Source organism: Limulus polyphemus, unplaced genomic scaffold (genome assembly GCF_000517525.1).
Source record: "Limulus polyphemus unplaced genomic scaffold, Limulus_polyphemus-2.1.2 Scaffold5091, whole genome shotgun sequence".
Taxonomy (NCBI): domain Eukaryota; kingdom Metazoa; phylum Arthropoda; class Merostomata; order Xiphosura; family Limulidae; genus Limulus; species Limulus polyphemus.
The window spans coordinates 5233-18563 of record NW_013670701.1 but is presented as its reverse complement, the minus strand read 5'-3'; the positions used below and the strand labels follow the sequence as shown (position 1 = coordinate 18563).

Below are 13331 nucleotides of genomic sequence, written 5' to 3'. Positions count from 1 at the left end.
ATTTGTGGGAGCTTTACCCTTTTATAAATTGTGAATTATCCTACTTGTATTTTGTCTTATTGATTAAAAGCATTGAATTTTTTTTTTTTTGAAGTAGAATGCATTATATGAACCTCCTTGAAGTGATAAATTAATCTGTAAATACAAACCAGGATGAAAAACACCAAAAATTAGCACAAGCATCTTTCCTACTTTATTTTCTAAATAAAGATCATTGTCTTTGCTATATAATGTTAAGTTACCCTGTCCTGTATCCATATAACTTTGTTAGTTCTTATGAAATACATATGGCAAACTTTACTCATCAAACAAATAAATTACATTTTACTTTCACATACTGGAAACTAAAGCCCCCCCCCCCCCAAAGGCCTTCTTTTCTACAGCCTTGTAATATTGAAAAAATACTTATTTTAAAAGCTTAACATGTAATTTAACAACTTACAAGTTTATGGGATTTTTACTTTACTCACCAGCTTCTTTGAAGACAGAGCAAAGCATCCATGCAGTTACTGACGTAAGTTCACTTGGTTTAGCCACTACTGTGTTTCCATAAGCCAAGGCAGGTGCCAACTTAAATGTGAGTAAATAAAGAGGAAGATTCCATGGTGTGATGATCCCAACCACTCCAACTGGACTGCTGACAGTGTAGTTTAAGACACCTATCTCAGGCTGTATAACAGCTCTGTAACAAAACGAATTAAGAAACAAGAAAGAGGAGGGGTTTATCAAATTGAAAACCCCACTATATTCAAAATCTTGTTATCAACTTTCAAAAGTTTCAGACAGAACAGTGTAATGTATTTCATTTTGCCTCTAATATATGTTAACTAAAATTTACAATTTTAAAATGAATACATATTATAGAGAAACACAAAAGAAAGTAAAACGTTTTTAAATATAATGAAAAAAAAAGATATTTCTAAAATTCCATCACCTAGGTGTAAACTTTATCCTAAATACTTAAAAATCATTTATAAATTGCATTCAAGAAAGATGACTACCAACTTCTGAGAAATGTTTCAGCTTATGCCTTTTTTTGAGGGACTTTGAACATTACAGGTTACAAAACTGATTTTATAGTAACCATAAAGAATATAAGAATGTAACAATAGAATGATGCTTGTTATAGTTTGCTAAATGTTTTGTACTGTTAAACAAGTTATTTATCCCAATAACAAATGTAAATAATTAAATGAAAATAAAAGGAAATAAGTCTTACGTGGAATGATGATGATGATGATAACTTTACAAGGGATAGATATTGTATTTGTTAATAATAGTGTATTTACATTGAATCAGAAGAGATTCTTTAAATTTCCTATCAGGAAAATAATCACAATTCTATAAACTTTTGATACAATATGGTGTCTCCTCAATTTTGTTGTGTGAGTTGATTTAAAAAAAAGAAGCCAGCTTAACATTACATCAAGATTAACAATGGCACAAATATGTTCTTTGAAATGTTTATGTACTGGATAGCTATATTCACCTGTTTATGTGGCTAAACAGTGTGTACATGTTATTTCATGAACAATGATGAACAGGATTTCTCTATGCCAATGGTTTTAGCAAAGCACTTTTTGGATTTGCATGGATTGTTGTTACTGGAAGATGAATGAGTAAGCATATCTTAAGATTAATAATGGTTGGAGATGGCTTGAATGGGTTAAACTTATATTAAAGTTTTTCTTCATTACCCATTCAAGCCATCTTCAACCATTATTAGTCTCAAAGTGGATTCCTCGTCATCAAATTTGAATATCTTATGTTTTTTAACTGGGTTTCTTTATGATACAGATATTCAAACCTGATCTAATCACTTGATGAACACACACAGTTAGAGGTTTACCTTCAAAAGGAATAACTCATACAAAAGTTTTTCATTTGATGGTTTCTCTTTTTTCTGTCATTTGTTAGAACCTTGTGAATCACATTTATGAAATGTTTGAGTAATATAACTATATGGATAGCTATTTAACAAAAGGATGGCATTAAAGATTTTTCTAATTCTTTTAAGTTGTATGACAATGACACCCAGTTTAGTAGTTAGTGTGAGTCATAGTGTAAGATAATGGGTTTAACATACAGTTTAGAATATATTGTAATAATAAGTTTGTTGTTTTCAATAATAACCGTGGGATCAAAAAAGGATATAGATTTCTGGAGAGTATGTGCAAGTAAGACCTTTATGTCATGGTGTTAATTATTCAGGAAAAGAGAAGGGAATCAATGACTTCAAATATTGAAAATGTCATTGATATTATCTGTACCATCTAGCTGGTTCAAGATTAGTTTGAATAAGATTACATTGAATAAGAAAGAATGATTCAATGAAATGCATAAATATAGAGGCCATAATGAAAACAATTTGGTTGCTCTTGGCAATATCTTTGATTTATTTATAGTAAAACATACTTGTGCTACCATTGAAAATTACAACTCACATGGCATAAGTGATAAGACATCTTACCATATCACAATTTTAAGAGAATTGTAATAATTTTCTTAACAGGTGTTTAAGGAATCCCTTGATTCAATCTAAATGCTCCTTTGTTAACTATTATTATACCATGTAAAGTTTATTCTTGGCACACTTCGATGTGAACCATTTTATTGTCATAGTTTTGTATTGTTTATGGTTACTATAATTTCAAATCAGTTTTGTAACCTGTGATACTCAAAGACTTTTGAAAAGGGCATAAGCCAAAATGTCAGGTAAAATAAAAAAAAACATTTCTCTGAAGTTGTTTGTCATCTTTTTTTTTAATATGGTTTTTATTCTTTAGTCAGCACTGTAAACTTTCAAAACTAATAAAAACATTCATAAATAATTTTGCTTCTATTTCTCAAAAGTTACTGTAAAAGTTAAAAGTATAAACAATGAGTAATTTGATAATTCTAGAGTATTAATAATAAGTTTTCAGTGAAAGAGAAGAAGAGATTAGTTTTGTGGCTTCACATACTTACATATGCATCATATTCCTAAAACAACTACAAATAGGAGGAAAACACACTAACAGATCACAGCCTTCATATGAAGATGACTTATGTTTTGCATTATTTAATTCTGATCTCCTTATCTCTACATACAAATTGATGCAACCTAAATGCTATTTAAAAAGAAATCCACAGTGTGTTACTTTTATGTCTATTTCAAATGCTTATGCACAATACAGATATTTTAAATCTTTAATTGGGTGATTTTTAAAGACTTTAAACACAATTATTTAACAGATATAAATAGAAGTAAAAACACTTAGTAACCTTCAAAATGGTACTAGAAATAAGAAACAAAGCCATTAGATGCGAAACATTTCCTCAGGCATTTTAGTATTAGAAGCATTGGGCTAACAGATTTTTTGTGCAAAATTGAAGCATTTAGCTGAGTTGTAATTACCTATTTCTTCTTCAAAGAACATTTTATTTCACTAAAATAGTTAAATTAATTAGACTATTGGGCAAATTAACATTGTCTACATATTCTTTTATATGGTACCATTTTGAAAAAACATGTTCAAATAAAAAAATAGTATAAGATTGATATTCTACACTTTAAAAAAACATTTCTAAAAAAGTGAACAAATTACTATAAAGGAGTATGTTTTCCTAGGTAAATTACTATCTTTTCCCCTAAGTATATTTGTAATATATAGTTTTTGTGACAGATATTTTATTTCCTACTAACAGATATTTACTATGAGTTGGATTACTATCGCTCTGTAACTCACTTTTTAATTTGTCATTTCTAGATTTTGTTGATAATTATTTCTACGTAAAATCTAAAAAATTAACATTCAACCTGAATTTTTTCATGAGTTAAACCATGTTCCAAACTAAAACAATTCACAAGAATTCTAACTTTTAATTTCAAAATTAACTAGATAGAGAATAAAGCTGAAGAATGATCACCAACTATGAGACTAGCAATGGTAGAGTATTCTAGAAAAGAAACATGACAGGGAAAAGACAAACCCAATCCATGTTGAGAAGTACAAGAATTCAGGCCAAAGCTGTGGGAGAGAATGTAGCTGTATTAGGAAAACATAATTTAGATTTGTGTAACTGGTTAAAACCAGTATGAACATGCACAGAATACCAGAAGGATGCTTATATACAAATTATATCTTCCATTTCTCTAGGGTAACTGTGCAATCTATAAAAAGTTTTGTACACTCACACATATATGAATTATGCCCTCTCGTTTCCTCTTATAAGTATCTTTGATGTTCACAAATGTATATACATACATTACAACAAGAGCCCAAAATCTATAAATGCCAAATGTTATTGATCACTACTGTTTCACGTAATGAGGCTTTTACTAATCAACAGAATTTTATAACAGTTTTAAGAATAAACTATATTTACCAGATACTGAACATCATCTATAAAATTTACAAAGATCATGTCTAATAAACAATAAGAAATGAAGATATTTCTGGATCAATTTCAATATAAGTTGATAACATTTACCTATTTTGGGCTTTAAGTATATTTGTTTGAAAACTTTCTGTCACTACAATGATTAGGACCTAACACAAGGGTCTTGCTAGTTCTTATGACTTATTATTCTTATTTGTGTATTTATGCAGCCAGAATTAGGAATGCTGTACAAATAATGAAGAAAATATTCAATTTTAGAAACTTAGGAACAGGTGAATGACACTGGAAAAGCATTATTTCACTTAGATAAAATGGAAAAATTAAAAAATGTGTCTTTCTTACTTATCATCATTTGGGCTGTCTTTTGAACATCTTGATAAAGGATATTTATATATATATATATATATATGAATCAAGTTTTTGTTCTCTCCCTGGGTAATCACTGTGATCAAAGAAGAAACTTAAATGCATGAATAATATCAACTGTTCTTTCTGAAAATTCTATGGGATTAATAAAACAAAATGTATAGGTACTATAAACCTTGTAACCTCTTCCTTTTAAGAAAATCATTATAATCAACAAAGAAATGTACATCTTTGCATCTGTTCTCTTGGTTCCTCTATAGGATCAATGTGCTCAATAGAGTTATGCATACTTGAAACAAGTTAATTGTTCCTTCTAGAAATTCCATGTGATGAATATTTATATTATTTATATAAAATCACAAATTACATTAGCTGTTTCTTTGAGAAATTACTGTTATCTATGAAACATTATATATGTGAATCATACTTGAGTAAGGATTCACATTAGGCTAATATAATAATATGTTGACAAACTGATTTATAAGCATATGAAGTGATTTACTTTTGGGGGAACATACATTTTAACAGAAAAAATACCTAGAGAAGACAGACCAATGTTCTGTTGAAACAAACAGAATGATCCCCCCAAAATAAATCACTTCATTATGCTTATTAATCATTGTTCACCAACTTATTATTACATATGAATCATAAAATCTTCTAGTTGGGAATTGTTCATATGTCTTTATGTGTTTCCATTTCCAAAGAGAGATAAATGTAATAAATAAAAAAATTATATTTAAAAAGCTTTATTCCCTTTCATAGATTAATGTGTTTCATAACAATCTGCATTGCTATGTCTCTATTGTTCTGTTCCATGTCTTAAATCCATTTCAGATATGAGTATTATTTTTGCAGTGAAGGTGATAACAGCAAGATTATTATGGAAATGCATTAATTATATATTATTTTGCTTCTCTGAAAAGTATTTATGGTTTGTAAAGTATGGGATATGATTTAATTCACTAACAGTCAGCAAAAATTGTCCCTATTAAAATATTCAGGAGTTGTTTTTGTTTCTACTAAAATAAACTATTATCAGTAAACCACAGTAATATAAGACATTATTTTTGCAGGACATTAAAAACAAATAAAAGATTTTAATTACAAATTACATATCATGTAGTCTACACATGTATTTATGTGTAAAAAAAATTTGTATAAGTTGTAGGTATAGATTTTAAAACTGTTGGAGAGATAAGTTTTCAACTAGCAGTATTTACACTGTTGTAATGTCATGAAAATATGGTCAAGAAGACTTTACATGAAAATTTCATTATTTCTTGGTATAGTAATGAAACTGTTATTCACTATTTGCATTTATATTAACTAAAATGTAAATAAAATTTTTAGATCCTATTGTTATTATTGGTAATCAAACCTTAAACATGTTACCATTATATCTTTTTGTTTGTTATTAAGCACAAAGATACATCATGGGCTGTCTTTTACCATTATATCAAAATTCTACATGCACACATGCATATATGTATGTCTTAAATTATATGCATGAGAACTCTTATAAACAATTGAATTACTTTCTTATTACATGACTAGTACTATGTATATTTTCACAAAATGTAGTTCTTCACGTTTGACGGGCAGCATTACATTGATGCTCAAAAGTAAGGGTTTGTTACGGCCCCAGTCAATTCTGGCACGACCCCCACTTTTTTGAGCCCACCACTGGTCCTTTTATTTTTATCATGAAATAAATAATTTTGAATTCAGATCCTGTTATTTCTTGTAATGCTTTACCACACAATAAGCTGTTGTCTGTGACTCTGTTGACTGCTATAATTTAATACTTTAATTTTAGTTGGCTTAGATTAGTGATGTTACATAACCAGTAATACAAAATATTTAAACTATATTGCTGTACACAGACATCAAATGTTTGTAACTTAGAAACTAAGTTAATGTGTTAAAGTTTAAATTACAAAATTGGTTATTATTAGAAAATTCAGACTAGCAAGAGGAGCTTCAGTAAATTTTATTGTGATCAAAACTGCATTTGTTGAACTACTTTGTGCATAACACAAGGCCATAAGGGCTGCCCTATTGATCAGATGTCATCATAGTTAACTGGCATGCTGTGAACATGTTTCAGTTTAGCCAGAAAATCTCCATTTTGCTGATAAAAAAAACACTTCAGTGATTACAAATTAACTTTTATTGTCCAATTTTGTAATAAAAAAATTGAGATACAGCATTAGCCCACTAACAGACTTTGTGCATTTTTCAAACGTGAAGAACTGAAAATGTGCAACAAAACTGTTAAAGATATTACAGAATCGAAACCATGTCAATTTATAATACAGACAAAACAGGTTTGCTAACTTAACCCTTTTGCAACAGGCTTGTGTAGTTTACACAACCTTGTAACAAACATGTAGCCAGGAAAAAAAGTATACATACTATAACTCTGAAAGTACTTAATGTATGTTCACAAAATTTGGCAAGCTTCCAATAAACACTGCAACTCTTTAGTAGATGAAAAATCAGAACTTTTAATTTTACTAAAATCTTGTATGTAAATATATGGAGTCAATGTGTCGACTTCTCTGGATGCAAAGTCATTTTCATGTTAAGATTAAAAAATAATTTTCTTCATCCAACAATTTACAAGTTTTATCTGCATAATTTCTAAAACTTCCTAAATAAACATTAAGTGTTTATTTTCAGAAAAACTTTATATTTTATCTGTTATTTTCTCGACCATAACTCTACATGGTGTTAATTTTACAGACCTTGTAATTACCATAAAAAATTATAAAATACAGCTAAGTTACCTTTCTTTTTTCTAGAATGACTGCAAATTGTAACAAGAAACCACAATTCTTTATCTTTAATAGCTTAAAGCTCATAACAGTATACATTTACTTAAACTTAATTTCATTATTTTATTGCCTATTGAACTATGCCTAGCTAATAATGCTGCCACATAACCAGCAAATCACTAAGCAAAAGTGCAGTTCACATTACTGTATCGAATTATGTAAAGCATGAACCGCTCGCAAGCATATCTTGTGAAGTATTTATTATTATTTTTCATTATCTTAGCTAATCTAACCTAGTAAGTTTCTAATTTTACATTTTAGTTACTTTTATAATAATAAATAAAAAATACACATGAAAAACAAAAAACATAATACTTACCTGGGTCTTTTTCTTAGCTGTCAACTGTCGATGAAACTTAGGCCTACTTTTTTTATACAAATGGTACTATTACACTAAAGAATGTTTTATTTAATTAAATACAGCACCTAAGAACACAGAATAACAACATGCAAAAAGCAAACAATGTTCTAAAATTATCATAATTTTGTGGCTTTCTAACTATGTAATAAGTTTTTAAAAATTCAGCTAAGCTTCTCCATGTGATTCCCATGAGAATAAATTTGTAACTGAACAACAAAATAGACAATGCCCTGAATGGAAAAGAATGTAATATAACATGTTATTTGACAGATTAAAACTTTAACTTTCTATTGGTTATTAATAATGTAGTATAACACATTAGAGAGAGCTACTGGTAATTTGTAAAAGTGGATGTGACATATGGCTACAGCAAATGGGTCTCTAACTTATGGCTTCGTAAAAAATTATGCTTTGCCCAAGTAATATCTATATTATAACAAATAATTTACATTAAATTACATACTTCTCGGATGGGTGGTTAAATAAATTAGAGAAGAGGGAAGACCTAGAGATCAAATGTCACAATTCTCATACTAGGGAATTGAGAATTTTTTCATATTTCTTTATAAAATTAAGAACTTAAAACTTACATAATATTAATATTTGACTTATTAACAACATTTTGATGCCAAATATATTCATATACTTGGATATAAAGTAGATTAATTAAATTTTCAATGTAAGTCTGTAAAAGGTTGTGACATGCACACTTTGACCTACCCATTGCAAAAGGGTTAATAAAACATTAAATAAGTTCCCTAGGAATTTTTTTGGATCCGTATGCAAAACTGATTAAGATAGTGTATGTATAAGAATATATTATCTTAAAGTATTCACTATTGTAATATATGTTATTGATAAATTAATTTTCATTCCCACATTACACAATCTACAACTAAAGATTTATTTGTTTAAACCATAAAGTTTTTATGTATGTATTTTTTAAATTAGATCTTTCTCTATTTGTGTAAATCAACAGAACATTTAAAACTTTTGTAGTTATTGAATAAAATATATTGTAACATGTTTTTTGATCTTACATCTTAAGTATTATAAATAACCTTACATTTCCTTATCACTTTGGACAGTTGTTGCAAAATGGCGAAGATTCAAAACAGCTCGTGGAATGTCAAGTGTACGAGCTTGCCAAAGTGGTTTTCCCTGATCTTTTGATTCTGCTTGGGCAAATTCTTCCAACCTGGATTCTATAATGTCACTTATTCGATACAGAACTTTTGCACGCTCTACAGGACTAGTCTTTGACCAACTGAAAATAAAAATTCAATGAATTTTAATTTCTATATGACTTCAAGGTGAAAATGAGGGAAATGGTCACAAATGGGTATAACATCAACCTAAGGCATTTTTTTCATTGCATTAATTCTTACAAAAATCAACAAGAATAGCTAATGCATTTCCAAACTCAAAATAAAAAGTATTTATAACATTAAGTAGCAATTACTTTTGAATGATATTTTCAAAGATTACCAGATGGTTAACAGGCTTTTGACCAAATCAGATTGATAGTTCCTTGCAGAAATAATAGAAAAAAAATTTATAAACTTAACTGAACAACATTTTCATTTAATAAATACAAAATTATGCTGAATATTAACATTTGTTGAGAATTTATGGACCACTATTACTGAATACAAATGCTCTACCAACAACTCTGATCCGTGATCTCTCTTAATATACTTTCTACTGTGGTTACTCTTTCTAAATTCTCCTGTAAATCAATAACTTCACTTTGTTTAAGAACTTCAAACGTTTTCCTACAGCACTAACATTAATGTGTACGTTAAAGCCACTGGTGCAAGGTTGAGAAAGATATTGTTTATTTGATGCATTATGGGATATATTTTGTAATTAATGTATAGCAATTTCTAAGGAAGCTTAAGAAAAATGTTGTAAACTGTAAAAAACGACTGATGTGTTTGATTTTTTTGCAATACATCTATTCTTTAATACACAAATAACAAACTAAAATGAATATAACAGTTCTGAGGTAAAGATTGCCAAATAACTTATCAATATAACTTTTTAGAACAGAAATATGCCTGAATCACAAAAGGTGATACATAACAAATAGAAAATATTAAAAATAAGAAAGAAAACAAAACATGTGGTGCAAAAATCAAAGCAACCACTATTTTTCTTAGATAAGTTGAACTGAAGAGATAGGTATAAAGCTAGGGAAAATATAATTTATATGAGACATTGTGGGAAATGTTTTAAGATGTACCTTTACAGTTACATTCATTCTTTTTTATGTGACTAATTATATAAATAATTTGTACTGGATAATGGGGTAGAAGGTTTAATAAGGTCTTAAAATTTTCCCTCTCTTTAGTAAACTTGCACACGTGATTTTAAATTTGTATGACACTATTTGATTCAGAATTACATATCAGGTTGTTAAAATAAAACCTTCCTGATAAGACACATGTATTAAAAGTAATAAACTCAACATGTCAGTAATAAAAGTCTCATTCACTACTGCTTAAAAGAAATACAGTTTTTCATTACCAAGCAAAAAAACAGGTTATATCTTAAAAAAAGAAAAGAGAAGCAATATGATTGATACTATGGAAATGACTTTTCTTTACGTTACAATACATTTAACTTCTTCAGTAGCAAGGTAAAACTTTTTTACTCAGATGCATGTGTAAAAAAAATAGTGAAAAATGTTACAAATACTTACACTTTAAAGCCATTTTCTGCTGCTTCCACAGCTTTTTCCACCTCACTCTTCCCACTGTCTGGAACTTTCATCCATGGTTTTCCGGTTGATGGATCAATGCTTTCTATAAATTGATCTGATTTGCAGAAATGTCCATTTATGAAATTCTGCACTACTGGTATACCATTATTCATGATTGACATTGCAAGCCAATTTTAGGTTTATCTGTAAGAATATAAAAAGAAACAAGTTGGAATTTGCTCTCTCTCTCTATATATATATATATATATGAAACTGAAATACAGACTTTAAAAAACTCATCAAACCATAGCCGAGTCAAATTAGCTTCAAATTAACAAATATCTAAGATTTAGTTGTGGGATAGGCTCATAGTTTTTAGCAAACAGAAGTAGCCTTAATAAAGAGCCCCTTATTTAAACATATGAGCATTTCCATAACTTTCTTCCTATATTTGAAAAAAGTAGTCTGTTCTGATCAAAGAAAAAGTCATCCAATTATTTTTTTTTAAGGTTGTAATGCTGTGTTTTGAAAATCAGTTTCCTCATAATGGTTACCTCATAATATAGTTAGATTTTGGAAGATCAGGGGACCAGAAAACAAAACCAAAAACAAACAAGAAATTTGCATTCTAACAAAAAAAACTGAAACATTCTGGCTGAAACTCAAAACAATAGCTTCAGTAAAAACATTGGCAACCATAAGATTGTAATGATATATAGCAGTCATAGATAGAACATTGAAAAAACAATAATGATCCAAATTTGACGATCTGTTTTATTTGTCACAACTCAAATTCAAAGTCTGGATCCTGCATAGTTTAATAGTTAAAAAAAAAAGAGGCATATTTGGCAAGTTTGAACTCCACAGCACATTTTGGGTTAGTGTCATTTCTGGTATATGCTTTAATTGAGAATGCAGTAACAAAAAGCTTTATACCTGATTCTAGTGACTGTAATAGTAGAATAGCAGTATTATCAAAAGAGACAACTGTACTTTTAAAAAGAAAAGTATCATAAATGTACAATTACTGTGCGGACATAACTTGTACAGAAGAGGATATAATGTGAACAGTGAAAAACTGAAATAATGAGTTCAAATTCTGTTTATCCATCTACACAAATTACATTTTTTTTCATTGTACAATAATAATAAAGCTTTGTAAGTTATTATAACTCCATATCTGCTTCATGTTTCCAGTGTAATTATTTTCCAAAATATGTACACAAAATTTATAACTTGATGAAAACCTTTGTATTTCTTAAATGAGAATTGTTTTTTTTTTGTGTGTGTGTCTTAGAATGCAATTTACCAAAGCATGATGAGTTGTTTTATCTGAGTTTCATTTCATTAAATAAACTTTTATATTTATTTTATCTTACACATGAAATAGTTATACTACTTTTACACAGAAGATAAATAAACTCTCTTCTAAACTCTATATTGGAAAGGAAAATTGTCTAAATGGAGTTCTATCACAACCAATATATGATCTTTAAGTATTTTAAGAATCAGTGAAGGGTAGTGTCAATAGGGGGAGGCTCATCCTGTTGCCATGTTATTGATTTCCTTTTATATAGTATTTTTTTTTAAGTTGTAGCACAAAAAATTAACTAGATAAACAGTAAAACTGAACTGCAGATTTGGAAATAAACTGATTTTAAGTGCTGAAGGGAACAGATTTATTTTCTGAAATACAAAATTGAGAACATAAAAGTAAAATAATAATAAAGAAAATACCTCACTACTATAAAGGCTTGGTTTGATCTAAAGTTTCAATCGGTGTTCATGTCCATGGTCACTGATGAGGAGTGGAATTCTAGCTGGCCCACAGACACACCCACAATGAAAGAATAGACCATTCCAAGCATTTACTTGTTGTTAAACAATTGCTTAAACAACTCTGTTCAACTATGTATCAACTGCCTAGTGTCGGCTAAAAATACGAATAATTAAATTGTGGCAGAATACTACAAGTTCTTAAAATACCTATAGAATGACAGGTTTCTTTTTCGTTAGTGTAAAACACTTAAAAAACCATTTCGATACCTCACTATCATAAAGTCTTGGTTTGGTCTGTCTGAAGTTTCACTTCTGTATTTCTTATAAAGCTTTTGTTCATTCGTGCCTCACCTATGGCCACATTGCCTGGATCTCTGCTTCTTTTTCCTTCTATCATTCACTACAAGTTTTGGAATGCCATGCTTTACCCATCGCCTTTCATTTACCACGTTCCAGTCCTACTCATGAATTATACTCACTCATCTCTTTCCCCCCACATCCTAACACATCTACGGAGTATGTTCACTGTTGCTTCTATCAAAAATCTCCTATCTTCGATGAAATTCTACCATATTCGGTAATTACTCCCCGCAAACAAAACCTCCCACAGATCATCCCGACTACACTGCGACCCCAATGACTGATATTCCATCACACATTTATCCCTGATTACATTTCCCAATAATATACATCAAACTCGTCTTTTGCATCTCAGTTCACGAACTCACTTAATCATCTCTATATACGATTTTTCAACTGTGTTCTTCTTACATCTCCTGGCCGCTGAGAGGACGTAACCCTCTGATGGCTGCCAGCGCTTCAGGCTGGAATGAAATGTGGTCAAACAACAATATATATATATATATATATATATATATATATATATACACACACACTA

At 29.2% G+C, this 13331-nt stretch overlaps 1 protein-coding gene across 2 annotated transcripts in view; it reads right to left on the bottom strand.

Moving 5' to 3' along the window:
* Window positions 1-13331, bottom strand: part of LOC106472110 (aldehyde dehydrogenase family 8 member A1-like) — a 49721-nt gene that overhangs the window by 32406 nt on the left and 3984 nt on the right. The window contains exons 1-4 of one of the 2 annotated variants that reach the window (XM_022400713.1): window positions 13162-13250; window positions 10655-10858; window positions 9017-9217; window positions 471-682 (exon numbers count right to left, since the gene is read on the bottom strand). In XM_022400713.1, the coding sequence (XP_022256421.1) occupies window positions 471-682; window positions 9017-9217; window positions 10655-10836 (595 nt within the window). In that variant the 5' untranslated portion in view covers window positions 10837-10858; window positions 13162-13250. Of the gene's footprint in view, window positions 1-470; window positions 683-9016; window positions 9218-10654; window positions 10859-13161; window positions 13251-13331 lie in introns of those variants that run through there. The other variant, XM_013932736.2, reaches the window with a different exon arrangement.